Source organism: Parambassis ranga, chromosome 16, assembly GCF_900634625.1.
Source record: "Parambassis ranga chromosome 16, fParRan2.1, whole genome shotgun sequence".
NCBI lineage: Eukaryota > Metazoa > Chordata > Actinopteri > Ambassidae > Parambassis > Parambassis ranga.
The window spans coordinates 180373-207855 of record NC_041036.1 but is presented as its reverse complement, the minus strand read 5'-3'; the positions used below and the strand labels follow the sequence as shown (position 1 = coordinate 207855).

The window sequence follows — 27483 nt, the reverse complement described above, 5'->3', positions numbered from 1 at the left end:
AGACAGACACACACACACACAGACACACACACACACAGACACACACACAGACACACACACACAGGCACACACACACACACACAGACACACACACAGACACAGACACACACAGAGACACAGACACACACACACACAGACACACACACAGACACACACACACACAGACACAGACACACACACAGACACACACACACACAGACACACACACAGACACACCACAGACACACACACAGCTCATAGAGTTTCATGTGCTGTGATGATGTTGGTTTAAAGTTCTTTATTTTTACAGTAACAGTGAGGATCCAGGTCCTCGGAGTTCTTTTCATGTTTAATATGTGGATTCATGCCACAGACGCCCGGCTGAAATCTGACCTCTGACCCCACTCAGTCACTGGGAGCTTTTTATTGGATGAATAAGCAGTGACGTGTGTGAAGTGAGGTTAACAGCACACGCCCCGTCTCACCAGCAGAGGGAGGCAAAGCAGCACCAGTCATTTAAAGTCAAAATAAAAGCAGTCAGGACCCAGTCACTGTTAACCCTTTCAAAATAAAATGCATGGTTAAATGTTTTTACATTTGAGTGGTGATGTCACATCTCATGTGTTCGTAGCTCCGCCTCTCGCTGACACCTTGTACCTCAGCATGGCGGCCAGGATCACCAGCAGGACGATGACGTGAACCAGCAGGAGGGTCACATACAGGAACCAGGGCTCCGGGTACACTGAGAGACACAGAGACAGGCAGAGAGAGAGAGAGAGAGACATAAAGAGACAGAGACAGACAGAAAGAGACAGTGAGAGAGAGACAGACAGGGGGACAGACAGTATTAGAACAGACGGACAGAGACAGAGAGCAAGACAGAGACAGAAAGAGACAGACAGACAGAGACAGAGAGAGAGAGAGACAGACAGAGGGACAGACAGTATTAGAACAGACAGAGACAGACAGACAGACAGTATTAGAACAGACGGACAGAGACAGAGAGCAAGAAAGAGACAGAGAGACAGACAGAGAGAGAGACAGACAGGGGGACAGACAGTATTAGAACAGACGGAGACAGGCAGAGAGAGAGAGAGACAGACAGGGGGACAGACAGTATTAGCAGACAGACTGGGTTTTGTGAATCTTGTGAGAAGGGAGCAGCAGGAATCAGAGGCGGCTTCAGCCTGAGGTTCAGTGAGTGATTGGACACAGGTGAGCACATGAGAGCAGGAGGTGAAGCCAGGAGGTGACCGAGCAGGAGGTGACTGAGCAGGAGGTGAAGCCAGGCAGGAGGTGACAGAGCAGGAGGTGAAGCCAGGAGGTGACAGAGCAGGAGGTGACAGAGCAGGAGGTGACCGAGCAGGAGGTGAAGCCAGGCAGGAGGTGACAGAGCAGGAGGTGAAGCCAGGAGGTGACAGAGCAGGAGGTGACAGAGCAGGAGGTGAAGCCAGGAGGTGACCGAGCAGGAGGTGCACTCACCGACAGGTGGATGAGCTGTGGCTCCTGTGTCAGTCTGACCAGCTTCTCCAGACACTGACAAGAAAACAGTGAAGCTCAGAGCAGTGAAGTGGTCTCAGCCCCCCCCCCCCCCCCCCCCCCCCCCACAGTAAGTGGACCCCCCCCGTGCAGCTCCAGCATGCTGCTGCTCTGTTATTGGTCAGGACAGGTGGGACCCCTCGTTGTTCATGCTGCAGCCTGACGGATCTGGGGATCGATTGATGGATGAATTCATGTCCACATACTTTTGGCTACATGCAGCTGAGGTCCTCGTTAGGATGTTCTCACCTCTCCAACCAGAGTTTACATATCACTTCTGATAGATAATCAATACTGTATCTGACCCTGTAGAACCACCCTGCAGAGCGCCCTCTAGAGGAGCTGCAGCCCATAGTTACCTGGCAGGTGGCTGTAGAAGAAGCTCTGTGTTATCAGGAGTCCTTCCAGGCTCAGCCGGCACTCGTACCTCCCGCCTCCCCGCAGAGGAGCACTCGCAGACAGGGCGGTGTGGACAGCGCCACCTGCAGCCGAGTCCTCGGTCTGCAGCCTGCAGCTGTTGTTATGGACAATAACCAAAGAGAGCCCAGGATCCCGCGTCACGTTCACCTCACAGCGGAGCAGAGAGCCGTTGTGTACGGTCACGTTAAAGAGCATGGTGTCTGAAAAGACACACACACACACACACACAGGACATATTGTTAATAGTGACACCTGTGGCTGTGAACTGAACTGCAGTTTGAGGTTTAGCATGATGATGAGTCAGACTGAGCATTAAGGCACCTTCAGCTTCACAGTTCAACAGCAGCTAGCTGGCTAAGCTAAGCTAAGCTAAGCTAAGCTAAGCTAAGCTAATGGATAACAGCTATTTGTCCAAACTCACAATGAAAACAACCACTGAGCTGCAGCAGGTGTCTCAGGTCCTGTCCAGCCGTCCACTCAGCTGGACATCACTCAAAATCAATACATATTTGTCCTGTGCTGCAGGATGTGAGGGGGCGGAGCCTATGCCTGCGCTCCGTCACATGTGTTCTGCGTCACAGAGGGTGTTGTGATTGATTTCCTTTCATTTGGGGTGTTTTTACCAGAATGACTCTTTCCTTCGTTTGAATGGGGTAATTTCCTGTAAAAGCCCCGACCAGAGCAGACATGTTGGTGTTTGTGCTCAGAGGGACTTTCTGATGTCCCGGCACACCCGTCACTGTGATGGAGGCAGAACCTGGCAGCCCGGACCCGTGTCCCTGCTCTCAGAGTACCTACCATGAACCACCAGGGCCGTTTTACGTCCTTTCTTCCTGAAACTGCTCTTCTTGGTAGTGATGGACATTTTGCATTCGTACTTCCCGCTGTCCGTCCACTGGACGTTCCTGAGGAGGATGGACTTGTTGTTAGAGGACCTGTTGGTGTCCAGCAGGTCCACGCGTCCCTTATAAGGCGGAGAGGGGGTCCACAGTTTAGCAGTGGTGACGTTCTCCATCATTTGGGACCAGTAGAGGATGGGCGGGGTCACCATGGTGTCCTCTGCTGTGACCTGGAGGACACAGGGCATGATGACATCATGACCCAGAGCAGCAGAGACCAGGGGGGGCTGCTCGACCGTGACCTCACACAGACACCCTGAGACAGACACACAACGTGTTACAATACAACTACAGGAAGTAGCTGCCCGATCAAAAATAATCAGCTTTATTGATTTTCCAGAGGGCACTGAGGAGCAGCTGTCCACAGCCTGCAGGGTCCACTAAGAACAGCTGTCCACAGCCTGCAGGGTCCACTAAGAACAGCTGTCCACAGCGTGCAGGGTCCACTAAGAACAGCTGTCCACAGTGTGCAGGGTCCACTATGAACAGCTGTCCACAGCCTGCAGGGTCCACTAAGAACAGCTGTCCACAGCCTGCAGGGTCCACTATGAACAGCTGTCCACAGCTGTCCACAGTGTGCAGGGTCCACTAAGAACAGCTGTCCACAGCTGTCCACAGTGTGCAGGGTCCACTAAGAACAGCTGTCCACAGCCTGCAGGGTCCACTATGAACAGCTGTCCACAGCTGTCCACAGTGTGCAGGGTCCACTAAGAACAGCTGTCCACAGCGTGCAGGGTGCAGGACAGCGCTGGGGGACGGCTGTCAGGGAGCTGCAGGCGTCACACTCATCAGTGAGCCGCCTAGCTGTAATGAGCTCCACACCTTCTACATGCTGAGTCCTCGCTCATGGTCCACACAGGACGAACAGAACTCAGGGGCAGGCCTGCAGGTAGCTCTTCATCTTTATGTGCTACATATGTATGTTTACTTGTATCTGATGCTCAGAACATCAGTGTGTTCAGTTTGACCTTAGCTCAGCTCCACACAGCACAGTACAGCGTAGAGCACACACTATAATAAATCTGATGCGGCCCCTCTCTTCTCCGGACCCTTCTCTCTTTGTGTCCTGGGTGGTGGAGCCTGCAGCATTCTACCACTTCATGTTTTTACTCAGTGATGTGACATCACATCTGCCTGCAGGGACAAATGAAGTAACCCCGACCTGAAGGTAGTCCACAGGCCGGTCACACATCTGCCTCCAAAGATAAAAACATCACAGTGTTTACCTGAGACCATGAAGCAGAGGACCAGGGTCCGTGTCCTCTCAGCCGGAGTGAGGCGGCGCTGCAGTCCCAGCATGATGGGGTCTGTCAGGGCGGAGGTGCACCACCTCCTTTAGTACTGATGTTCACTTCCTCCTTTGACACATGACAGCAGACGACACGCTGAAGTGAAAGCAGGCTGACAGGATGTGGAAACAGCACCGTTAGAGTCTGCTGCTCCTGATCAACACTGTGATGATGAAGATGATGAAGGCCTCACACCAACACACCAGCATTTTCCACAGGTCCTCCCACACACACTCTCAGCTTTAATATCTGGCTGTGTGTTGACTGGAAACCATGCTGGTGTGTGTGTGTGTGCAGAGGTGTAGAGACCCCCGCCCCGTGCAGGATGCTGGTTTCACAGTGCGGTCAGAGTGTTTCCATGTTATTCTGTCACCTCGGTGTTTTTCAGGTGGGACGTGTTAAAAAGGACGTGATGAAGACAGAGCACAGAGCAGGTGTCAGGTCTTCACACCTCCTCACCGTGCTGCCCACCTCGCACGCGCTCAACAGGACATGTGAGGTTCCTCCTGCAGTCAGGAGGCCGTTCTACAACATGCTCCTTCTCTCTGGAGTCACTCCTATGATCCAGGCCCCCTAAGTGATGAGGACCGCCCCTCACAAAGAAATGATCAGATCTAATAAGTGACAGAACAATAACACAAACATCCAGAGACATGCATTAAGTAATTCAATAAAGTTCTACATTAAGTCTCCCCTTCATGGAATAAGGGTCTGATCAGCGAGCCATCCAGGGGGGTCAGGTCTGAGATCACAGACGGGTCATTAGCTCACCACAGCTGCAGGGCTTCAGGCATGCTCCTGACTGCAGGCTTGTCTGCAGGAGGTACAGAGCTCTTCAGGGTTTTGAAGCGTTAATTAGTCTTTTTACTCAACAACACAGCTAGCATTTAGCTAGCATTTAGCTAGCTAGGGGCTGAAAGCCACCAGAATCTGTGGCTGCTACGGCGGACTGCCTGATGTTAGCTCTTGTGTGCCTTGTCAACAATATTTGATCTGCATGTGGTCATCCTCTCATATATTTCATAGGAAAAGCTTCCATGTGCTCAGCTAGTCAAGGACAGAAGGCTGCAGGATGTCCAGGCACCGAACATGGCCGCCAAGCGTCCCGAGCAGGTTAGCTTGTTAGCTTGTGTTAGCCTTCTCCTCTTCATCCGGGCGCTTCCCGCCTGACGCTGTATAAACGTCATGTGTTCAGTGTTTGGTTCAGTTTTTGGTTTAGTTTTTCGTGTTTTCAGAAAAGTCTGATGACTTTGGCCATTATTTTTTAGGAAGGCGTCTATTTACAGCATTTAGACTACATTACCCATGAGCCCTTTTGTCAGCGTATTGCGTCACTACGTCAGTCAGAAACTGAATTTCAACATGGAGGAGTTCGCAGCTGTAGAAAAGAGCCCGGTAAGAGCCGCAGAGGTTTGTTTCCGCTGTGTTTAAACGTTTGTTCTGTTTGTTGTGTTGTTTCCGTGAACACACGCGTGTTGTGTGTTGCTGTGTGTGTGTTTATCGCAGTGTTGTGCCGTTATGTTAGCTTCGGTTACGCTGCGTGAACGTAAACCTGCCAATTCATTCTCTGCTCTGTGCAGTGCTATGTGCTATGTCATTCACGTTAGCTGCTAGCATTAGCATCGTGTTTATGTAGCTCAACAAAATGTCCCGTGGAAGCTCATAAAAGGTTAATAAAGCCCGAGTAACGTGGATGTTTAGGGTAATCTTTTAAATTACTTTGGTGATGGTCGGTGCTTCCTTCACGGATTCGTCAAACACCCGTTTTGTTAGCTAGCTGTGACCTAGCTTACATTAGCTTGTGTGTGTCTCTGAAGCACTGAGTGTAAATGTGAGGTGTGTGTGTTTGTTGTATGTTTTATGGCTTCATGGTTGTTGACTTGTTTTCTCCATCGGTGTGCTGTGCCTGAGCTCCAGTTCTCTGAAGTATCTCTCCTGTCTTTGTGTCGCTGTCGCAGGAAGAGATGCCGGCGATCCTGAGCTCCAGACCTCAGACAGGTCTGTCCTTTCTGGCCCCTGAACCAGAGGACCTGGAGGACCTTTACAGCAGATACAAGGTCTGGTGGTGTTCATGCACAGATTCACTAGCTTCAGGCCCTCAACATGTTAGGCTGCTATCCAGACATGTTTATCTTCCTACTGTGGGGCTTTACTCCAGAGCCTGAACCCTGAGCAGGCTCTGGAGTAAAGGTTTCTGTAAAGCTCCATGAGACAATGTAGGATTTAACTGTTGGTTCCTCCATTGTGATAAAATATAGGTCAAGATTTCCAAGAGTTTAAATCGAGGCCAACTGGACTCAAGGATTGTTTTTTTGAAAACGTTTCGCCACTCCCCCAAGTGGCTTCTTCCTTCCTGCAGAACTGAAGGAGCCACTTTGGGGAGTGGAGAAACGTCTTCAAAAAACAGTCCTTGAGTCCAGTTGGCCTCGATTTAAACTCTTGGTAATGACTGTGACCTGGATGAATGAGAGCATCCACAGAATATTCTCCAAAATAACCTCAAAGGTTGCTCAGAAGATGTGCTGAAGCAGAACGTGGTGCTTGATCTCATCCCCTCTTCCTTCCTTTGTGCATCAACTCCAGCTGCTGAATATTTGTGATGTTTGTGTTGTGGCTCAGCGCTGAGATCTGCTGCACAGCCTCTAACTCTGCTGTGTGTTTGCAGAAGCTGCAGCAGGAGCTGGAGTTCCTGGAGGTCCAGGAGGAGTACATCAAAGATGAACAGAAGAATCTGAAGAAGGAGTTCCTCCACGCTCAGGAGGAGGTGAAGAGGATACAGAGCATCCCTCTGGTCATTGGCCAGTTCCTGGAAGCTGTTGACCAGAACACGGCCATCGTTGGGTCCACTACAGGTCTGTCACAGAGCATTGATGCAGCATCTGTTGTAGCCGCCTGTTGCCACACGGGGCAGCGTCACACGCAGAATAACAGAGAATTATGTGTGTTAACGTGATTAATATTAAATAATGGAGAAGATGATGCTGACCTGCAGTGTTTGCATACATTATCACGTTAAGGCTTTCTGAGTCCCAGTGAATTATTCAGTGTGAGGTCCATGTGTGTGTTCACTCCCAGGGTCCAACTACTACGTGCGAATCCTGAGCACCATCGACAGAGAGCTGCTGAAGCCCAACGCCTCCGTGGCCTTACACAAGCACAGCAACGCTCTGGTGGACGTTCTGCCTCCTGAGGCAGACAGCAGCATCATGATGCTGACGTCAGGTAGGCCGCGCTGAAACCTCACACACACAGTGAGGTCCAGAGCTGCATGTGTGTCATGGACTCGGCTGCACTCAGTGACTTTTCCTTCTTCCAGACCAAAAGCCAGATGTGATGTACGCAGACATCGGTGGTATGGACATCCAGAAACAGGAAGTCAGAGAGGCCGTGGAGCTGCCACTCACACACTTTGAGCTCTATAAGCAGGTCAGATATTTAAGATGACGCACACCTTTACTGACTGCCGCTCACATGTGAGTCCATCATGTCCCAGATGTGAGGATAACTCGGGCATTCAGAAAAATGAGGTTAAAGTCTTTGAAGCTTACGTTTCTGAACGGTGTAAGCTTGTTTACAATATTTTAAATGTCAGGTTTCGATGTAAAGATGCTGGATCAATCATTTATTTGATCGATTTATCTGTCCATCGATCGTGTTCTTTGTTTGGATTCCTCAGATTGGCATCGACCCACCCAGGGGCGTCCTCATGTACGGACCTCCAGGCTGTGGAAAGACCATGTTGGCAAAGGCTGTGGCACATCACACTACAGGTCAGTCCTGAGTGTCTGTCCCTCAGCATGATCTGCTGTGAAGACAAATGACCCTTAACTTGCACAAAGTGAGACGTTTGACAGCCTCAGACACAAACTGCAAGGCGCACACACTATGCTTAGAACTGCAGCAGACGCAGCCTGATGTTGGTAGCATGCAGGAGAGGTTAGTGCTGCAGATAAACATACAAACCATTGGTCCCAAAAGAGGGATCGATGGTCAAAGGAAGGTCTCTGAACTCATGAGGAGTGAATGTGACAGTAAAACATGGCGCTGTCAGAGTGAACGTGTCGTGTGTGTGTGCAGCTGCATTCATCCGCGTGGTGGGCTCGGAGTTTGTGCAGAAGTATCTGGGTGAGGGTCCTCGTATGGTGCGGGACGTCTTCCGCCTCGCCAAGGAGAACGCTCCTGCCATCATCTTCATCGATGAAATCGACGCCATCGCCACGAAGCGCTTCGATGCACAGACTGGAGGTAGGAGTGGCTGTGACCGCTGTGTATGAGCCTGTGTTCACGAGTGAACTCCCCCTCTGACCTCATCGCTGATGTCTGCTCTGCAGCCGACAGGGAGGTGCAGAGAATCTTACTGGAGCTGCTGAATCAGATGGATGGCTTCGACCAGAACGTCAACGTCAAGGTGGGTCTGAGGAGCCTCTCTGTGACTGCACCAGTCATCATTCATTACATCCTCAGATGGAACCACGAGCTCCTGAAGGCGTTTATTACACAACCTTATTCAGATTTGGTCTGAAAATCTGGAAAAAGTTTTATTTTTTTTAGATTATTTAAATGTGCAGGGCCTCAGCCTGTGCTGGACAAGAGGCAGGCCGGTCCTATCACAACATACTGAACATACTGACATTTGACCCCTCCCTCCAGGTGATCATGGCCACGAACAGAGCCGACACGCTGGACCCTGCGCTGCTGCGTCCTGGGCGTCTGGACAGAAAGATTGAATTCCCGCTGCCGGACCGCAGACAGAAGCGTCTCATCTTCTCCACCATCACCAGTAAGATGAACCTCTCAGAGGAGGTGGACCTGGAGGACTGTATCCTTTGGCTGCTGTGTCTTAGTGTGTGTCTGTGTGTGTGTGTGTGTGTGTAAACACCCTTTGTTGGTCGGCCTTAACTGATGTGCAGATGTGGCCCGACCGGACAAGATCTCTGGAGCTGACATCAACTCCATCTGTCAGGAGGTGAGCTGCACCTTCCCCCAGCACCTTATAAACCCTGAGTCATGTGTTAATTTAATGTGCTCTGGTCTCAGGCCGGCATGTTGGCAGTGCGGGAGAACAGGTACATCGTCCTGGCCAAAGACTTCGAGAAGGCCTACAAGACGGTCATCAAAAAGGACGAGCAGGAGCACGAGTTCTACAAGTAGAGGCGGAAACGGCTTCATGTTCAGACACACCAGTTTATTGATTTACGTCTGTGTGTGTGTGTGTCTTTGGTTTCCCGTTGATTTCTGGACATTTACCCTCCGCAGCTGGAGGCCTGGCGTCAGGTCTGTCTGCGGCCTCCACCTGTTTTGTACAGGCTGAAAGTATCTGACTGTAGCTGCAGTTTGTATCCACATACACTCACCTAACAGGACATTAAAGATGTTTTCCATAAAACCCTCAGTGCTCACCGACTCGTTCCTCCAGCTGAATCTGAATTACGTGATTCCTGTTGTTTGCCATGGAGGCCATGTTTGAACATGGAGGGCTGTGGGGACAGGGGCTGCAGGACTCTGCTCCTGCCTGCAGAGGGCGCCCAGGAGACGTAGACGCTCCTGTAGGGGTGTGAAGGTGTGGAACACCTGGACGGCCTGTCCTGAGATGCTGACTGGCAGCAGGGAGCTTATTTCACTCACCTTTGCTGCAGCACAGAGCTAATGTTAGCCCGTGCTGCGATCAGCAGAACAGGCCTGAGTCCCTCCAGCTGTCCCCGGCAGGACATGGTTAAATCCTTCACTGAGCTGTCCTCGGGTCTGCAGACACATCTCACCAGCTTTCTTTCCAGACCCTTCACGGCAGTTCTGTGATGATGTCCTCCAGCTTTGTGGACTTTATCCGGTCTGAATAAGCAGGCTGCAGCAACCGTGTTAACCCTGCGGTGTGTGTCCTGCGTCCTCTCCGCGTGTACCTCACAGTCCAAACATGACGTCATAACAGCTGGTTCTTCTCATGAACTGCTCTGAGCTCTTTACCTGGTGCAGGCGGAGCAGCTGATGGTGTTCTGGCTCAGTTCGCGGTGTGTGTGTGTCTGTGTGTGTGTCTGTGTGTGTGTGTGTGTGTCTGTGTGTGTGTGTGTGTGTGACTGCGTGTGTGTGTGTGTGTGTGTGTGTGTGTGTGTGTGTGTGTGTCTGAGAGACCGCCCGCTGTAGTTCGGGGAGGGGAGGGGGGGAGGGAGCAGCGACACTGACTCCGCTCATTAGCTCCCAGACCGCCACCCCAGCAGCAGCTCACGGAGCGGCAGCACGCCCTGGCCCGGACCATCGACCAGACCAGAACCCTCTGCACCGGCCGGGGATCCCACCGTCCGCCCGGTAAGACAGACTTGTGGGGAAATGTGTTTGTAACGCACCGCGAACACAGCTCCGTGCGGTCCCGTCAGCTAGCTAGTTAGCAGCTAACTAACGCGTTTCCGCAGCGGTTGGCTCGGCTCGGCTCGGCTCGGCTCTGGCGGGCTCCCTGTGCGCTGTTGACAGGATTACCTGGATTACAGTGTGATCTCCCGCTTATCTGGTGTCACTTTAAACGTGTCTGACAGCGGCGTCAGCTCCGTTTGGAAAGTGACGCTGCGGCCAGCAGTCACAGATCAATACGAGCCGTTCAGTCGGTTAACCGGTCGATCCAGCTCCACGGGGCGAGGACTCCACGGAGCGAGGGCTCCACGGAGCGTTAGCCGGGGGCTTGTAACTTCTGCTGGGCCAGTGGGAGTTTGTTTGGCCTCCAACAAAAGTTTGACGGCTGCAGTGGGAGCTGCTGAGGTGACCTCCCCTTCACTCACTGATGCTAACTATGATGCTAACTAGTTCTCTGATGCTAACTTTGATGCTAACTAGTTCACTGATGCTAACTTTGATGCTAACTAGTTCTCTGATGCTAACTTTGATGCTAACTAGTTCACTGATGCTAACTTTGATGCTAACTAGTTCTCTGATGCTAACTAGCACCGAGGTAACCAGCAGGACACACGGCCTGTGTGGTGGTATGAGGCCGTGTTTACAGGCACACTGGGGGCTGGTTTAGCTGGTTCCTGGTTTCTGTGAGCCTCAGGACAAAGACCAGAACGGCGGCCCCCTCCCCTGTCAGAGGACTGCTGCTAGTCCCACACGAAGGGGCAGACAGCTGGGTAGTGTCTGTCCTAAAGGTCTGCTTGATGTGGTCTCACTGTCCATCTTTGACTTCACGCTGTCCTCCTGTACGTGGACATGGTGTGGACACGCTGTCCTCCTGTACGTGGACATGGTGTGGACACGCTGTCCTCTTGTACGTGGACATGGTGTGGACACGCTGTCCTCTTGTACGTGGACATGGTGTGGACACGCTGTCCTCCTGTACCTGGACATGGTGTGGACACGCTGTCCTCCTGTACGTGGACATGGTGTGGACACGCTGTCTGTCCCCTCCCCACCCTCTACAGGCTGACTGATGTCAGTTTGGGATGTTTTGCAGTCGGTGTCGTCAGCTAGCTTCCCTGCTAGCTGGTTGTCGGGGGACAGGGTTATGTGTTGACAGACTGTCCTGCTCCTGTTGACAGTGTGAGGACACCTGTGTCTGCAGACCAGTAGGCGCCTGTCTGTGATTGGCTGGTGATGTCAGCTGACCTGCGGTCTGAGCTGCTGGAGGCTGTTGCTGCAGGTTTGTTGTGGGTTTGCCGTCTCCGTGGAGATCTCCATGGCTCAGTGCTAACTGCAGGTTTCCCTGACTGGAGGCACGTTCCCTGGTGAGTTGGTGGAAGCAGCGAGGCCACCAAAGACAGAGAGGGAGGAGGAGGATGACGGTGGTGTGCTCCCCCCTGGCCCCTGCTCTGTCCCAGCGGGGTCCGACTCAGGGGGACGGCCTCAGAGATGGGGACGGCTGAGGGTTGCCATGACGGGGACGCCGGCACGCAGCTTTAGACATCTCCAGGTGTGGACAGTATGTGTGTGTTCAGACTGGATTCATTTCAGCAGCTGATTTCCCATGTTCTGCTCTCCAGTCTGTGGATAATGAGTCTGAGGTTCTGTCACATGTCTGAGCTCATCAGATCCATCAGAGCACAGACCTGATCCACACTGTGCCTCCTGTTTTATTGGGATCGACCTGCTGTACCTGCTCTTCTAGTCCCTGTTAGCCGCGTGAACTCGCTGTGAGGACGGATTTCTGAGCCTCTCCGTCACTTTAAGGAGGAGGAAACACCAACAGTGGTCACTCATTAACTCCTGTTAATGCTGCATGACTGGGTGGAGGAAGCGCGCCGCTGAGGAGCCTCCAGCAGCTCTGCAGCCTCTGAGCTCTGCTCAGGCTGCTTGTAGGAGCCGCCGTGCGATGCAGGCTGTTTGCAGAGCTGTTTTCCAATGAACCTACGTCCCACCGCTCTGTGAGTGCAGGGTCGGGCCGTGAAGGTACCCGTTGGTCACTGAGGGACGGAGGAGGTGCTGGAAGCCACAAAATAACCCGTCTGATTTAATTATTCATGTTTTAATGTGTCACAGAGGAGGCTGCAGCTGCAGCTGTGCTGCCATGAGCTCACAGAGGTGGAAGGTGGTGTTTACTGTGTGAGCAGATAGGATTAAGGACCTGACGGCACGCAGCCTCTGTAGGGCGGCTTCAGGGCGACCTTCTGATGGGTCTGACGGACTCTCCCGCCCTGCACTGAGGGTTTAGCAGCTTTGACAGGACGCTCAAACACAGAGACTGTGGTGGCACGTTCAGGCCTGACGGAGCAGGCAGAGGCTGCCTCCAGTGCTGTCTGTGCAGCTCCGTCAGCTGACGGCTGCAGCATCCAGTCAGTCTGCAGCTCTGCTCTTCTGATGTGAAGCAGCTGTGTCTGGAATGTTCCTGCTCACACTGCCAACCACTGTAAACTCTGCCTCAGTCTGAAGGTCTGTCCACACACAGAGACACACACACAGAGACAGACACACACAGAGACACACAGAGACACACACACAGAGACACACACACAGACACACACAGACACACACACAGAGACACACACACAGAGACACACAGAGACACACACACAGAGACACACACACAGAGACACACACACAGAGAGACACACACAGAGACACAGAGAGACACACACACACAGACAGACACACACAGAGACACACACACAGAGACACACACAGACACACACACACACAGACACACACACACACACACACAGACACACACGGAGACACACAGAGACACACAGAGACAGAGACACACACAGAGACACACAGAGACACACAGACACAGAGACACACACACAGAGACACACACACACACACACAGACACACACACACAGAGACAGAGACACACACAGAGACACACACAGAGACACACAGAGACACACAGACACAGAGACACACACACAGAGACACACAGAGACACACACACACACACACAGACACACACACAGTGTGGCTGCACACGGCTGACCTGATGATGATGATGATGATCTAAATATATACCCTCCTATAGGACCGTCCCCTCTCGCTGCTCTTCATCCTAACCACGTCAGCCCCCTCACATCCACTCATGTGTGAGGGAGCATGCCTGTGGACAGAGCACATGTATGTAATATTAATGCGCCCCGGGCACAACAGGAAGTGTCCCGTTTGTCTGCTGTGTGTGCGCGCTGAAGTACGAAGAATGAGGGCAGAGACGGTGGAGCGTCTGTTGAAATTCAGAGGAAGAACATGGAGCCGTGAGCTGCTCCTCCTCTTCCTCCTGCTCCCTGTGCAGCACACACTGATCAGACCAGGTCTGCTCTGTCAGGACGGCTGTGCTGCCAGGTCCTCTGTGTGTGTCTGTGTGTGTGTCTGTGTGTGTCTCTGTGTGTGTCTGTGTGTGTCTCTCTGTGTGTCTATGTGTCTGTGTGTGTGTCTGTGTGTGTGTGTGTCTCTGTGTGTGTCTGTGTGTGTCTGTGTGTGTCTCTCTGTGTGTCTATGTGTCTGTGTGTGTGTCTGTGTGTGTGTCTGTGTGTGTGTGTGTGTCTCTGTGTGTGTGTCTGTGTGTGTCTGTGTGTGTGTCTCTGTGTGTGTCTCTGTGTGTGTCTGTGTGTGTGTCTGTGTGTGTGTCTCTGTGTGTCTCTGTGTGTGTCTCTGTGTGTGTGTCTCTGTGTGTGTCTCTCTGTGTGTCTCTGTGTGTGTCTGTGTGTCTCTGTGTCTCTGTGTGTGTCTGTCTCTGTGTGTCTGTGTGTGTGTGTCTCTGTGTGTCTCTGTGTGTGTGTCTGTGTGTGTCTGTGTGTGTCTCTCTGTGTGTCTATGTGTCTGTGTGTGTGTGTGTGTCTCTGTGTGTGTGTCTGTGTGTGTCTGTGTGTGTCTGTGTGTGTGTCTGTGTGTGTCTCTGTGTGTGTCTCTGTGTGTGTCTGTGTGTGTGTCTGTGTGTGTGTCTCTGTGTGTCTCTGTGTGTGTCTCTGTGTGTCTCTGTGTGTGTCTCTGTGTGTGTCTGTGTGTGTCTCTGTGTGTGTCTCTGTGTGTGTCTCTGTGTCTCTGTGTGTGTCTCTGTGTGTGTCTCTGTGTGTGTCTCTGTGTGTGTCTCTGTGTGTGTCTCTGTGTGTGTCCTTGGAAAGCTGAGATGTGGGGTCTTGTGTTAATCTGGTGGTGAGCCTCGTGGACACAGAGTCCCCTTCCTGTGTGAGTCCTCCTCCTGTGGGATTATCCAGTCTTTCTGTCATGATCTTTATAAAGCATATCTGTAATCTATGGGTCAGAGTGCCATCTGCCCACAGAGCCGCCTGTCAGCTGGTCCTCATCCAGCTGCGGTGTTTCAGTGTCGGCTGTTTTGTAACCGACGGTTACGTTCTTTCATTTCCTCTGTTACAACATTTCATTTCCCCTCAGAGGGGAGTTTCCATGACCACACCAGCAGCATGCAGACTCTACACATGTCGCTCTGATGGACACACAATACAAACACAATACAAACACATACCATCCATAGGTGCTAAATCCTGTGTGCAGTTTGAGAGTGAGTCAGTTGCAGCAGTCAGAGACAGGACATGGATCAGACCTGTAGGACCTGTTCCCAGATCACAGTAGACATGTGTATCTACAGTCTGTGAGCAGCACACAGATGAGCGGCGGTGACGCCTCACTGTCCGTCTGTCACACGTCGGTCTGTACACGGTTAATATTTCCTCCTGTGTTCTGCTTGGACTGGGTCTGAGCTCGGCTCACTGGTTTTCTGCCCGTCTCTCGGCGGCCCTGCAGCGCTCGGTGGGATTAGGATTAGTGGTCTGAGGCCGGCTCCTTTAACGAGCACTAATTGTTTGGAAGTGAGGATGTGTTGGACACTGCAGCGGGGGTTAACCCAGGCCGGCCTCCGCGCTCTGCAGCTCTGACCCTGCTCCAGGACAGTCAGGAAGTGTGGTCCACTGTCTCTGTGGAGCCCCCGCTGGACCCGGTCAGTCCCGCGGTGCTGTTCGCTCCATGGAAACAAACACCTCGGCTTGTGTGGCCTGTTGTGCGCACAGTAGGTCGTTGTGTGTGTGGGAACACACGATGCTGCGAGCAGAAAGTTGCTGATTTCAGTGTTTCCGTTGGTAACGCCCCCCCCTGTCTTTCAGAGTCCCAGTCCTTCCAGCGGAGCCTCTCCAGCAGCCTGTGGATTGCATCGTGGGACAATAACAGAGACTCTCCCTCCTCCCCCCCACACACTCACAGCCCTCCTCCCACTCCTCCCACCCTGGTCATGGTCCACCCCCCCCGCCTCTCCAGCCTGTGGACGGGAGCTGTGTAATCCTCTGAAGTGTAGGCTCCATACGGCTGCGTACGCTCCCTTTGTCATGGCGGCTGTGGTTGCGGAGGCCTCCCTCAGCAGCGAGCATGAGGGCGGGCAGCAGGCAGCATAGAGCGAGGGGCGCCGCCGTTCAGACGGGAGGAGAATGAGCCGGGTGGAGGGAATTCAGCGGAGGTGAAGCTCTGATGTGGGAGCGGTGTTCTCACCCTGCGGCCGTCGCTCAGAGGACAGCTGCCGGACCGGGCCGGACTCCCTTCATGTAGAGTATTTTTGTATTGCTCCTCTGGTGGTGTTCTCCACACACTGCTCACCTAAAGTGCCTTTTGTCGAACTTCTGTACTCATGTTCACGTTATTGCTCTGACCGTCGCATCGGACGTGTTGTGGAGCAGAGACACTAAGTACGAGGGAAGCCACCTCTCGCCGAACACTCCAGGACTCGTGGTCTGCCGACACGGCCGCCGCCATGCTGAGTATTCAGTCCAAGTGGCGCTACCTTTTCATGTTCCTGGGCATCCAGCTGGTCGTCATGGCGCTGCTGTCCCGGGAGGGCTACCAGAAGAGAGTCACCTACTTCATCCGCATCTTCCGCAAGCCGGACGCCACAGGACGCAACCACACCACACCTGTCGTCGTGGGAGGGGACGTCTATGCCAACCTGTCCCAGCTGTCCAGAGCCCGCGGCCACGAAGACGGCATGGCCTACTGCCCCAGGACGTCCCCGCTAATAGGTGAGTGCTGCTTCCTGCTTCTGTCAGCCCACATCTGTACACGTAACTTTCAGATTGTTGCACTAACACCAGTGTGTCCATGAACGTCCCTTTAAGTCAGCGTCAGTGTTTCTAAACCCCTGCTCACAGTCTGCCATGATGCTTTCTGCTCTGAAAGGTGGACAGCAGAGCCCGGGACTGTTAGCAGAGCCCGGGACTGTTAGCAGAGCCCGGGACTGTTAGCAGAGCCCGGGACTGTTAGCAGAGCCCGGGACTGTTAGCAGAGCCCGGGACTGTTAGCAGAGCCCGGGACTGTTAGCAGAGCCCAGGACTGTTAGCAGAGCCCGGGACTGTTAGCAGAGCCCGGGACTGAGGACTAGGGATGTCTCGATCAGGTTTTTTTGCCCTTGAGTCCGAGTCCGACTCATTTGATTTTGAGTATCTGCCGATACCGAGTCCCGATCCGATATTTATACATCAAATAGCAAGTTGTGTGTGTGTGTGTCTGTGTGTGTCTGTGTGTCTGTGTGTGTCTGTCTGTGTCTGTCTGTCTGTCTGTGTGTGTCTGTGTGTGTCTGTCTGTCTGTCTGTGTGTGTCTGTGTGTGTCTGTCTGTCTGTCTGTGTGTGTCTGTGTGTGTGTCCAGAGCGCCACGCTTGGTGATTTCAGACACGCAGCAGCTCATCGAGACCTAGAACCCAGGACCTCTCGCACCAAAACCAACTGTCATACCCCTACACTACAGGACACAGAGCCACCCTGCACAGAAGGCGTTAACTCTGAGAGCCCTAATAAATATATATCCGAGTCCTGATCGGGAGGTAACAGCCGATTCCAATCGAGTCGGGCCCTATTTCCGATCACGCGATCGGATCGGGACATCCCTACTGAGGACTGTTAGCAGTCACAGTAACTGTGTGCTCATACTGTCCTCACAAAGACACACCAGTCCTCCACACACATGCTGTGTCTGAGCTGTCAGTGGACCTTGGTCTGTGTGTCCCTGCTCCCACACTGTTGTTACTCATTACACAGCAGCAGCCACCAGGAAGTGACAACAAACGGGTTAGACAGGCTGAGAGTGATGAAACCATGTGGATGTTTCTGTGACAGGTTTCTGGTTGCTGCTGTCAGTACGTTGTTTTTCTTCACTGGGTTTACTGTGGACGGAGCTGCTCCTCAGTCGGGCTTATGATAAATATTTGATGTCTTCGTTGCCTTCACCCGTGTCCGTCCTGGGACCAGCGCCGTGTTGACTGTTTGTGTTTGCAGGAGGGCCCATCCATGTCAGCTTCCCTTCAGGCCTCACTCTGAGGGAGGTGGAGAAGAAAAACCCTCTGGTGGTGCGCGGCGGGCGCTACAGGCCGCCCGACTGCTTGGCGAGGCACCGGACGGCCATCATCATCCCCCACCGACACCGAGAGCACCACCTCAAGTTCCTGCTCTACTACCTGCACCCGTTCCTGCAGCGGCAGCAGCTCCACTACGGCATCTACGTCATCCACCAGGTCAGACTCCGTCACACTTCACAGTACATAAACGCCACGATGACATCATCACACACTGAAAACAGAAGGACAGGGTGTTTACTTATATCCATGATGTCTGCATGAAGCAGCAGCAGCACAGTGAGCGCTCAGGCCCGGCTGGTGCTCTGAGTGTTCTGTCCTCGTGGACTCCACAGCTCAGGCTGGATCAGGAGCGCCCTCTGCTGCTGTCTGAGTGGACGTGCAGCTTTAATCCTCTCAGCTGCTTCTCACAGCTCATTCAGGCTTCACACTGCCAGAGCGGCTTTTCACTGAGGCTCATCATCACAACAGATCAGTTCAGTTTGAAGTGAAAGGATGTCAATCAATAGTAATGATTGGTCAGATCCATGGTGTTCAGACAGAGATCAGCTGCAGGTCAGAGACTCTCTGAGTGTTGGTCATGTGACTCCATCATGGCGTCCTGCTGAGGGGGACAGGACTTTCTGTTCTTACTGAGTCTGGTGAGGTGTTTCCTCTCAGCTTGCTCCAGAGCTGGTTTAAAACAAAGAGGAGCGTCTGTGAGGACCAGGTCTCAGGCGGCCCTCTTTGTTGAGCAGCTGTTGGTCTGTGGCAGGGGTCGGCAACCCAAAATGTTGAAAGAGCCATATTGGACCAAAAAAAACAAAAAACAAATATGTCTGGAGCAAAAGATTAAAAGCCTTATATAAGCCTTATATTGAAGGCAGCACACGCTGTGTGTAGCTATATTAGCTATGTTAGCTATGTTAGCTATGTTAGCTATATTAGCTATATTAGCTATGTTAGCTATGTTAGCCTACTATCAAAATGACTACGTTGGCTACAAATACATGAGCCTTCATGATTAAATGTTTATTTTCCCTGCAGCGCGTCCTGTGGGGAATGACGCACCACGTGACTGCTCTGTTGTACGATGCCGCCTCAAGTTTAACTCCATTACAATATTAATGAATTATGTTTCATTGCTTTGATGAAATTAAAGAAATGCAACGAAGAAATCTGATTTTTGATGTTGTGAATTTTGAGGATTCGAAAAAAAACAACAACATGGAACGTGCATAACGGGCCCCTTATCTGGGCAACAGACAGAGTGCAAGAAAACGCAGCCTGCATTTATAAGAGTAACACAGCAGCCTTTTGAAAAGGTAAAGTATATAAAATCTAATTAATACAGTTTAAGTTTGATTTCTGGGCAAATACCAAGCAAGTCAGTGCGAGGGTAAAACGAAGCAGCATCCTCTCTTTTGGCACGCAACCGACGCAGCTGTCCTCAGACCTGAGCAATAAAACACAATAATATCACAGGGTGTCCTTCCACATATATACCGACGAAAATCAGAAGTCACTATAAAAACAGCCACTTTGTTACTAACTATGTGCCTATGGCAGGATTGTGTTCTCCGTTTAATGTGACGTCTGTTTTCGGACGTCAGTGGTCAGCTTCTCAACATCATAACTTTAATCTTGACGCAGGACGGCAAGTTTTGATTGGATGTAGTTCATGTTTGGAGATGCAGTCCACCTCTTAAATCTGTTTTTGCGCTGCTCTAGTTTCTCCAGAAGTAATGCAGTCGCACTTTTTCTCTCACTCCCGACGGGGTACTCGGCTGCAGATGTAGCGTGCCTTCCCTGGAAATGTCTTTCCCTGTTACTGTTTTTGTTATTTGACAACTGCTCGCTACAGAGCAAACATTCAGGCGATGCTTCCGCATTGGCAATGAATGCAAATGATTTGGTCCAGGAAACGTTGAATCCTCTGTTCTCCTCTGTTCTCTTTCTCCCTTTGGGATCCGTGGCCCATCACACAGCCGCCGTTTGTTTAAGCAGCCCCCTGCCTGGCATCCCGCCCTGCTGATAGACGCAAGTCATCGTTCAAGAAATGTTGAAATTTAATATTTATTCTAAACATTTTTACAGCATTGGAAAACGTTAAGAATGTTTGTCCTCCCACAGAAACCATATTAAAAAAACAGATTTCCCTCCCCCATCTTTTTCCATTTTCAAACATATTTGAAAAAGCTCCAGGGAGCCAATCCAATCCATCTTTATTTATAGAGCACCTTTTAAAAGACAACAGGGTCAGCCAAAGTGCCACTAGGGCGGCGCTAAAGAGCCCGCATGTGGCTCTAGAGCCGCGGGCTGCCGACCCCTGGTCTATGGTGTGATGGAGCGCCTCTGTCTGTGTCCCCTGTGCAGGCGGGAAACTACACCTTCAACAGAGCCAAGCTGATGAACGTGGGTTTCCAGGAGGCCATGAAGGAGGAGGACTGGGACTGTCTGTTCTTCCATGATGTGGACCTCATTCCAGAGGACGACCGCAACACATACATCTGTGATGGCAACCCCAAGCACGCCGCCATCGCCATGGACAAGTTTGGCTACAAGTATGTGGTGACCGGCCCCACGCTCTGTGTTCAGGTCCAGCCTGAAGCACTGATCTCTCTGCTCCTGACCCTCTGCAGGCTTCCATACAAGATGTACTTTGGAGGAGTCTCGGCTCTGACGCCGCTGCACTACCTGAAGATGAACGGCTTTCCCAACAACTACTGGGGCTGGGGGGGGGAGGACGACGACATCGGCGCCAGGTGAGAGCAGCAGACTTGTGTGATGAGGGTGAAGCTGTGTGATGGTGAGGGTGAAGCTGTGTGGTGAAGGTGAAGCTGTGTGATGGTGAAGGTGAAGCTGTGTGATGAAGGTGAAGCTGTGGGGTGGAGCTGTGTGGTGAAGGTGAAGCTGTGGGGTGGAGCTGTGTGGTGAAGGTGAAGCTGTGTGGTGAAGGTGAAGGTGAAGCTGTGTGGTGAAGGTGAAGCTGTGTGGTGAAGGTGGAGCTGTGTGGTGAAGGTGAAGGTGAAGCTGTGTGGTGAAGGTGAAGCTGTGTGGTGAAGGTGGAGCTGTGTGGTGAAGGTGAAGCTGTGTGGTGGAGCTGTGTGGTGAAGGTGGAGCTGTGTGGTGGAGCTGTGTGGTGAAGGTGAAGCTGTGTGGTGAAGGTGAAGCTGTGTGGTGGAGCTGTGTGGTGAAGGTGGAGCTGTGTGGTGGAGCTGTGTGGTGAAGGTGGAGCTGTGTGGTGAAGGTGGAGCTGTGTGGTGAAGGTGAAGCTGTGTGGTGAAGGTGAAGCTGTGTGGTGGAGCTGTGTGGTGAAGGTGGAGCTGTGTGGTGAAGGTGGAGCTGTGTGGTGAAGGTGAAGCTGTGTGGTGAAGGTGAAGCTGTGTGGTGAAGGTGAAGCTGTGGGGTGAAGGTGAAGGTGGAGCTGTGTGGTGGAGCTGTGTGGTGAAGGTGAAGCTGTGTGGTGAAGGTGAAGCTGTGTGGTGGAGCTGTGTGGTGGAGCTGTGTGGTGAAGGTGAAGCTGTGTGGTGGAGCTGTGTGGTGAAGGTGGAGCTGTGTGGTGGAGCTGTGTGGTGAAGGTGAAGCTGTGTGGTGAAGGTGAAGCTGTGTGGTGGAGCTGTGTGGTGAAGGTGGAGCTGTGTGGTGAAGGTGAAGCTGTGTGGTGGAGCTGTGTGGTGAAGGTGGAGCTGTGTGGTGGAGCTGTGTGGTGAAGGTGAAGCTGTGTGGTGGAGCTGTGTGGTGAAGGTGGAGCTGTGTGGTGAAGGTGGAGCTGTGTGGTGAAGGTGAAGCTGTGTGGTGAAGGTGAAGCTGTGTGGTGGAGCTGTGTGGTGAAGGTGGAGCTGTGTGGTGGAGCTGTGTGGTGAAGGTGAAGCTGTGTGGTGGAGCTGTGTGGTGAAGGTGGAGCTGTGTGGTGAAGGTGAAGCTGTGTGGTGGAGCTGTGTGGTGAAGGTGGAGCTGTGTGGTGAAGGTGGAGCTGTGTGGTGAAGGTGGAGCTGTGTGGTGAAGGTGGAGCTGTGTGGTGGAGCTGTGTGGTGAAGGTGGAGCTGTGTGGTGAAGGTGGAGCTGTGTGGTGAACAGATGTCTGTGTTCCTGTCAGGGAGCAGTTTAAGTCCAGTCCTGTGCAGACTCATGTTGATGCTGGTTTTGTCGGGTCCTCCTCAGAGTGTCTCTGGCTGGGATGTACATCACTCGGCCGTCGCTGAAGGTCGGCCGTTACAAGATGATCAAACACGTGCTGGACAAAGGCAACGACAGGAACCCCAAGAGGTACAGCCCCCACTCTGTTTAATGATGGTAGCTAGGGCTCAAGAACTGATCCTCAGGGTTTGTGGAAGAACCACCTGACCCCTGACCTCATCAGACTTGAGCAGAAAGACAGGCTGTCCACAGTGTGTCAGCACGGCAGAGGGACCAGTAGCACTGGAAGAGTTCTGTAAATATATAGAATCAGTTCAGTGTGAGCTCCACCAGGTGGAGCTGACCTGCTGCCTTGCTGCTGGGACAGTGGGTGTTGACCGCCCTCTCTCTCTCTCAGGTTCAACATGCTGGCTAAGACGCGTCAGACCTGGAAGCTGGACGGCATGAACACGGCTGAGTTTGAGATCATCTCACGACAGCACCTGCCGCTCTACACCAACATCACCGTCAACATCGGCACCGAGGCGGGTCTGCATCCACCGCCGCAGCCTCCTCCTAAAGACGCAGGCAAACCCGCCAACCGCCAATCAAACGTCCCCGCTGAGATGGCTGCCAAAGAGAAGCAGCAGCAGTGATAATCCTGTCAGCTCATGCTGGATGACGGTGACGGGAAGCCCGGACCTTTGAGTGACGGCTCGGTTCCTTTCACCTCCGATTGATCTTCCAGGAGCCAGAGCGCCGCCAGGCGGGGACAGCTGGACTCCCTGAGCGTGTCTGCGGCGCCGTGGCGCTCCTTAAACCTCCAGAGGCCTTACACCTTCCTCACTTCACTCAGACCTTTAATCCAGAGCTTCAGTTCCTCACTGTGCCACACACACACACACACACACACACACACACACACACAAACACACACACACACTGCAGACATCTGAGCTCTTTCTGCCATATCATGTTTCCATGGTTACAGATCATAGTTTCATAGTCATATCCAGCAGCTGCACACCTGATGGACTCTGCTGGTGTGGAGGAGGCCTGATCCCAGGCAGGAGGAGTGTTCAGGACCCTCAGCGCTGCTGCTGCAGTTCTAGATCTGTTTGAATCTTTAATATCGACCCAGCATCCAGACGATGCGACGCATCTTCCCACTACAGTGCCTGCATGCTGCACGTCTTCTTCACGGGGATGGAAAAGGCTCCGGTATAAACAAGAAGTAAATACGTCTGGTAGTGAGACCTCGGGGAGTGATGTGCATCTTTGATCGGCACCAGGCGCTGAAGCTAGCTGTGCTAACCCCGTCCCCGAGCCGGGGTCCGGAGTGTTCTCGTTACCAGACGTATTCATGTTGTCTATAGCCGGGTCGTTCCGGGTCCTCCGTGCTCTGACAGGTTTGATTGTCTGAGGATGGAATCAGTCCCTTTATGAGTGCTGGTGAAGGGTTAAATGTGTGAGTGACTTCTGCCTTTTGTACCATATATATTTTTTTTAGTGGGCTTAGAGGGTTTGGTGTTCTTCTGTTTGTCCTCACGTCACGCTGATGGGAGGGGCCTCAGCAGGTTTTACAGCTGATGATGTGGTGGCGGCTGCGAGCTGAACGCGTCGTGGACGTGGTACACGCCAGCACGCTGACGCCTGTGACCTCTCCCTGTGCGATGGGACTCGGCGGCAGCGAGCGGCCGTCGCAGGGTGGAGGCGTGGCTTTGGGTGGTTTCTGCTTTTCTTCTGAATTCTGCACAGTCCACAGTGGCCTTACATTCATTAATAAAGTGGTTATTTGAAAGACGTGATGCGCTTGTGTCCTTTTTCCCACATCGTCTCACCGCTGGCTCAGGTTTGGAGGGGACGACTGAAACACTGTTTCAGTGAGTACATTCAGTCGCTGTCTCCACCTCCTGTCTGTCCTGTAAACAAGCTCATGCAGCACCACTTTGAACCAGATGATGTCTCAGCCCGTCTGCCCTGTGGACACTCCTGCCTGCTGTGGACACTCCTGCCTGCTGTGGACACTCTTGTCTGCTGTGGACACTCCTGCCTGCTGTGGACACGCCTGCCTGCTGTGGACACGCCTGCCTGCTGTGGACACTCTTGTCTGCTGTGGACACTCCTGCTTGCTGTGGACACGCCTGCCTGCTGTGGACACGCCTGCCTGCTGTGGACACTCTTGTCTGCTGTGGACACTCTTGTCTGCTGTGGACACGCCTGCCTGCTGTGGACATGCCTGCCTGCTGTGGACACTCCTGTGTGAGTGTCCTCTGATTTGATGGTTAATAATCTGACTCGGTACAAAGCAGAAACCTGATGACTTTTATTGACAGGGACATGTGGAACAGCTCAGAGGGAAGATGGCGGCAGGTGCTGATGGTCCACGCTCTGTGATCAGAGATTGATCAGCTGGTCCTGACACAAACATGATGGCTACAAACTGCAGAGAGCAGCGACACACAGCACTGCGCCCCCTCTCTGCTGTGAGCAGGAAGTGAGCGTACATGAAGATCTGATGATAACCAGGAAGTGGAGCTGCAGTGAGGCCCACAGAGTGCACGTCCCCCAGCTGGTAGTGACGGAGGACCTCTGACTGTGGTGAGGCTCAGCAGCAGGAAGACTCTCCTCACCTGGGGACCCTGGCTCCGCCCCCGTCAGAAATGGATCTGAAGAGCAGCCAATCCCAGAGGGAGCAGCGAGGTCAGCTGACCGACCTCTGAGGCCTGACAGACATGACGGAGGTAAAAACGACACGGTGAGTCTTTTATTTTGAAACGTTGGACTTCCTGTCAGTCTGGCCTGTCTCCATACAGCCCTTCTGTCAGGTTGCAACCAGTTAGCTTTGATGCTAAGCTACCATCATACTTACAGAACTATACAGCCGAGCGTCACCTGCCGCAGGCCTGGACCCTCTGCTGTCTGAGGTGTCCGCTCCATCCATGTTCCTGTCCTCGTAGGTCACTAAACACCAGTGAAGCACAAACAGCTGTTAGCGCCGCTGCTAACAGACCTGCTTCAGCACACAGTCACATGGGCCCCCTTGTTGTTACCATAGTAATAGTCGAAGGTGGCGTTGTAGTCGTAGTCTGGCGTTGGAGTCACTGTTGCGTAGTTGTAGTCCTCAGTGCTCAGCTTCTCTTCTTCTTCGTGGCTTCCTACACTTCCTGTGGAGGAAAGTCGGCACGACAACATGTAGCAATCCAGGCTTTGTGCTAAGCTAGGCTAAAAACAATGCACTGTCCGTGTCTGTCTGCTAGCTAATATTAGACATGTTCATGTTTCTATGGTAACAGCAGTCTGTTTGCTAGCTGCTCAGGCTAACAGGGTGGTTCTTTCTACAGTTTAAACATAATTATTATTAACTCTCTCCTGTCAGGGCGTGTGGTTAAAAAGTGTTTTAATGATTTTATGCACAAATTCTTGATTCTGAGACCTGCTCCCTGTGCTCCCTCTGCTCCCTCTGCTCCCTGTGCTCCCTCTGCTCCCTGTGGTCCAGTTTGATGATGCTGAGCTCGTCAGAAAATGTCTGAAAGGGTTAACAGTGAATGAGCTCAGACCAGCCCGTGTTAGTTTCAGGTCTCATTAGCGCCCAGGGACTCTGCCGTAACATGATCTGCTTCCTGTGGGACTCTCTGGTGGAGGTGAAAGTCTCCACTTGTTCAGAAGTGTGTTTACACTGAAGAGCTTTAAATCAGGGTTCGAACAGAATAACAGCTTCTTCCATCAGACCGGTCTGAACACTGAGTGGAAACAAAGCGCTGATGATGACAGTAACAGCTGAGATAAGATCTGAGTGAAAGCAGCTTCACTGTCTCCTCATCCGTCTTCAGGCTGTTTGTGACGGTTACTGGAGGAATGAGACGAGTGCAGACTCGCCTGAGCTCAGACCCTCCAAACAGAAAGTTCAGCTCGCTGAGGCTAAGAGCTGCTGAATGAAAGAACCTGGACGCAGCGCAGAGACGTCACAGCAGGGGACGTGAGCAGTGTGTGTGTGTGTGTGTGTGTGTGTCGTGCTGCTGCAGGTCTGTGTGTGTGTGTGTCTGTGTCGTGCTGCTGCAGGTCTGTGTGTGTCTGTGTGTGTGTGTCTGTGTGTGTGTCTGTGTGTGTCGTGCTGCTGCAGGTCTGTGTGTGTCTGTTTCTGTGTGTGTGTGTCTGTGTGTGTCTGTGTGAGTGTCTGTGTGTCTGTGTGTGTGTCTGTGTGTGTCGTGCTGCTGCAGGTCTGTGTGTGTCTGTGTCTGTTTCTGTGTGTGTGTGTCTGTGTGAGTGTCTGTGTGTCTGTGTGTGTCGTGCTGCTGCAGGTCTGTGTGTGTGTCTGTGTGTGTGTCTGTGTGTGTGTCTGTGTGTGTCTGTGTGTCTGTGTGTGTGTGTCTGTCTGTCTGTGTGTGTGTGTGTGTCTGTGTGTGTGTGTCTGTGTGTGTCTGTGTGTCTGTGTGTGTGTGTCTGTGTGTCTGTGTGTGTCGTGCTGCTGCAGGTCTGTGTGTGTCTGTGTGTGTGTGTGTCTGTCTGTGTGTGTGTGTGTCTGTGTGTCGTGCTGCTGCAGGTCTGTGTGAGTGTTCAGAGTGAAAGCAGAGCGGCCATGTTTCTGTCCCGTCACAGGTCGGGTTTCAGAGCCAATCAGAGGGCAGGTCTCTGCTCACAGCTTCTCTGCCAACACTCGGTTTACAGGAGGAACACTGATGAAGCTAAGCTAACCGTTTGCCCCTGTTTACGTCTTTGTGCTATGCTAAGCTAAAACCTTCGGCTAACAGGTCCTGCGTTTTTCACATCATTTATTCTCCGCTAAAATCCACACAGTATAAAAACACACAGGCTAGTAGCCTAGCTTAGGCAGCTAGCGGTAACGTAGCCACACCTGCAGACAGGGGGGAGGTTCCAGCCGCCGCCATGTTGACAGCAGCACAGGCTCCACCCACCATACAGTCATTGAACAGGTTAATTCCCTCTGTAACCGTTCTAACATGGAGGTCTGTGGACTGGCTCACTGTCCAGTCATCCTTCTTTCTGCTTCCACAGAACTTCACCACAGGTTAAAGAGCGTCGCAGCTGTCAGTGACAGATGAAGAGCGTGGCTCAGCCAATACAGATCCACACACCGCGTTAACTCCGCCTCTGCCAGACAGGCTCACTCTAAACTGGCTGACTAGGCTGTTTGATGATAGTATCAGGTCAAAGGTCGCAGGTCACTCACCACAGCAGGACGACAGGACCAGAGCGAGCGAGAGAGACACACACACGTCCATCCTCGATGAGAGACACACACTGACTGAGTGGAGAGAGAGAGAGTGTGTGTGTGAGAGTGATGGAGGGGGTGTGTCCTCAAACACACTGATAAAAACTTCCAACAACTTCAGTTCTGTTTTTAAGTGTTGACCTGCTGGGTCACAGTCTGAGGTCTGTTAGCACAACGTTAGCATCGCTGCTAACTCCATGAACACATGTGAGTGGGCGAGCCGGGCGCTGCCCCCCCCCCCCCTCTCTCTTTCACACACACACACACACACAC

General features: G+C 52.5%; 3 protein-coding genes across 7 annotated transcripts; 2 read left to right on the top strand and 1 right to left on the bottom strand.

Moving 5' to 3' along the window:
• Window positions 1-345: 345 nt before the first annotated feature.
• On the bottom strand, window positions 346-4189 carry LOC114448254 (uncharacterized). Of its 2 annotated transcripts, XM_028425099.1 has the most exons (6): window positions 4064-4189; window positions 2737-3093; window positions 1878-2138; window positions 1462-1515; window positions 575-721; window positions 357-398 (listed from the first exon to the last, which is right to left on the bottom strand). In XM_028425099.1, exons 1-5 carry the CDS (start codon window positions 4134-4136, stop codon window positions 597-599), a joined length of 870 nt encoding a protein of 289 aa, XP_028280900.1. In that variant the 5' UTR covers window positions 4137-4189; the 3' UTR covers window positions 357-398; window positions 575-596. The 2 variants fall into 2 exon arrangements, with proteins under 2 accessions (XP_028280898.1, XP_028280900.1); XM_028425097.1 differs by having other exon boundaries at window positions 346-721.
• A 1240-nt stretch (window positions 4190-5429) lies between these two features.
• LOC114448240 (26S proteasome regulatory subunit 6B-like) lies at window positions 5430-9512 on the top strand. Of its 2 annotated transcripts, none has more exons than XM_028425077.1 (11): window positions 5430-5521; window positions 6085-6183; window positions 6792-6978; window positions 7202-7348; window positions 7443-7552; window positions 7803-7896; window positions 8204-8371; window positions 8458-8534; window positions 8777-8945; window positions 9037-9092; window positions 9164-9512. In XM_028425077.1, exons 1-11 carry the CDS (start codon window positions 5432-5434, stop codon window positions 9275-9277), a joined length of 1311 nt encoding a protein of 436 aa, XP_028280878.1. In that variant the 5' UTR covers window positions 5430-5431; the 3' UTR covers window positions 9278-9512. The 2 variants fall into 2 exon arrangements, with proteins under 2 accessions (XP_028280878.1, XP_028280877.1); XM_028425076.1 differs by having other exon boundaries at window positions 5449-5536.
• Window positions 9513-10275: 763 nt separating this feature from the next.
• LOC114448245 (beta-1,4-galactosyltransferase 3-like) lies at window positions 10276-23780 on the top strand. 3 transcript variants are annotated; one of them, XM_028425082.1, is made up of 7 exons: window positions 10276-10426; window positions 15650-16552; window positions 17803-18038; window positions 20235-20422; window positions 20501-20623; window positions 22023-22127; window positions 22396-23780. In XM_028425082.1, exons 2-7 carry the CDS (start codon window positions 16288-16290, stop codon window positions 22631-22633), a joined length of 1155 nt encoding a protein of 384 aa, XP_028280883.1. In that variant the 5' UTR covers window positions 10276-10426; window positions 15650-16287; the 3' UTR covers window positions 22634-23780. The 3 variants fall into 3 exon arrangements, with proteins under 3 accessions (XP_028280883.1, XP_028280884.1, XP_028280885.1); XM_028425083.1 differs by lacking the exon at window positions 10276-10426 and adding an exon at window positions 10850-10870; XM_028425084.1 differs by lacking the exon at window positions 10276-10426 and adding an exon at window positions 15536-15555.
• The last annotated feature ends 3703 nt before the right edge of the window (window positions 23781-27483 follow it).

Bases quoted from the DNA above. Each gene is read 5' to 3' on its own strand.
- LOC114448245 (XM_028425082.1), top strand. From the start codon at position 16,288: ATGCTGAGTATTCAGTCCAAGTGGCGCTACCTTTTCATGTTCCTGGGC. The intron at 16,553-17,802 runs GTGAGTGCTGCT...TTGTGTTTGCAG, and splicing joins CAGGACGTCCCCGCTAATAG to GAGGGCCCATCCATGTCAGC. The intron at 18,039-20,234 runs GTCAGACTCCGT...TCCCCTGTGCAG, and splicing joins GCATCTACGTCATCCACCAG to GCGGGAAACTACACCTTCAA.
- LOC114448240 (XM_028425077.1), top strand. From the start codon at position 5,432: ATGAGCCCTTTTGTCAGCGTATTGCGTCACTACGTCAGTCAGAAACTG. The intron at 7,349-7,442 runs GTAGGCCGCGCT...TCCTTCTTCCAG, and splicing joins CATCATGATGCTGACGTCAG to ACCAAAAGCCAGATGTGATG. The intron at 7,897-8,203 runs GTCAGTCCTGAG...GTGTGTGTGCAG, and splicing joins TGTGGCACATCACACTACAG to CTGCATTCATCCGCGTGGTG.
- LOC114448254 (XM_028425097.1), bottom strand. From the start codon at position 4,136: ATGCTGGGACTGCAGCGCCGCCTCACTCCGGCTGAGAGGACACGGACC. The intron at 3,094-4,063 runs GTAAACACTGTG...TGTCTGTCTCAG, and splicing joins CCTCTGCTTCATGGTCTCAG to GGTGTCTGTGTGAGGTCACG. The intron at 2,139-2,736 runs GTAGGTACTCTG...GTGTCTTTTCAG, and splicing joins AACGGCCCTGGTGGTTCATG to ACACCATGCTCTTTAACGTG.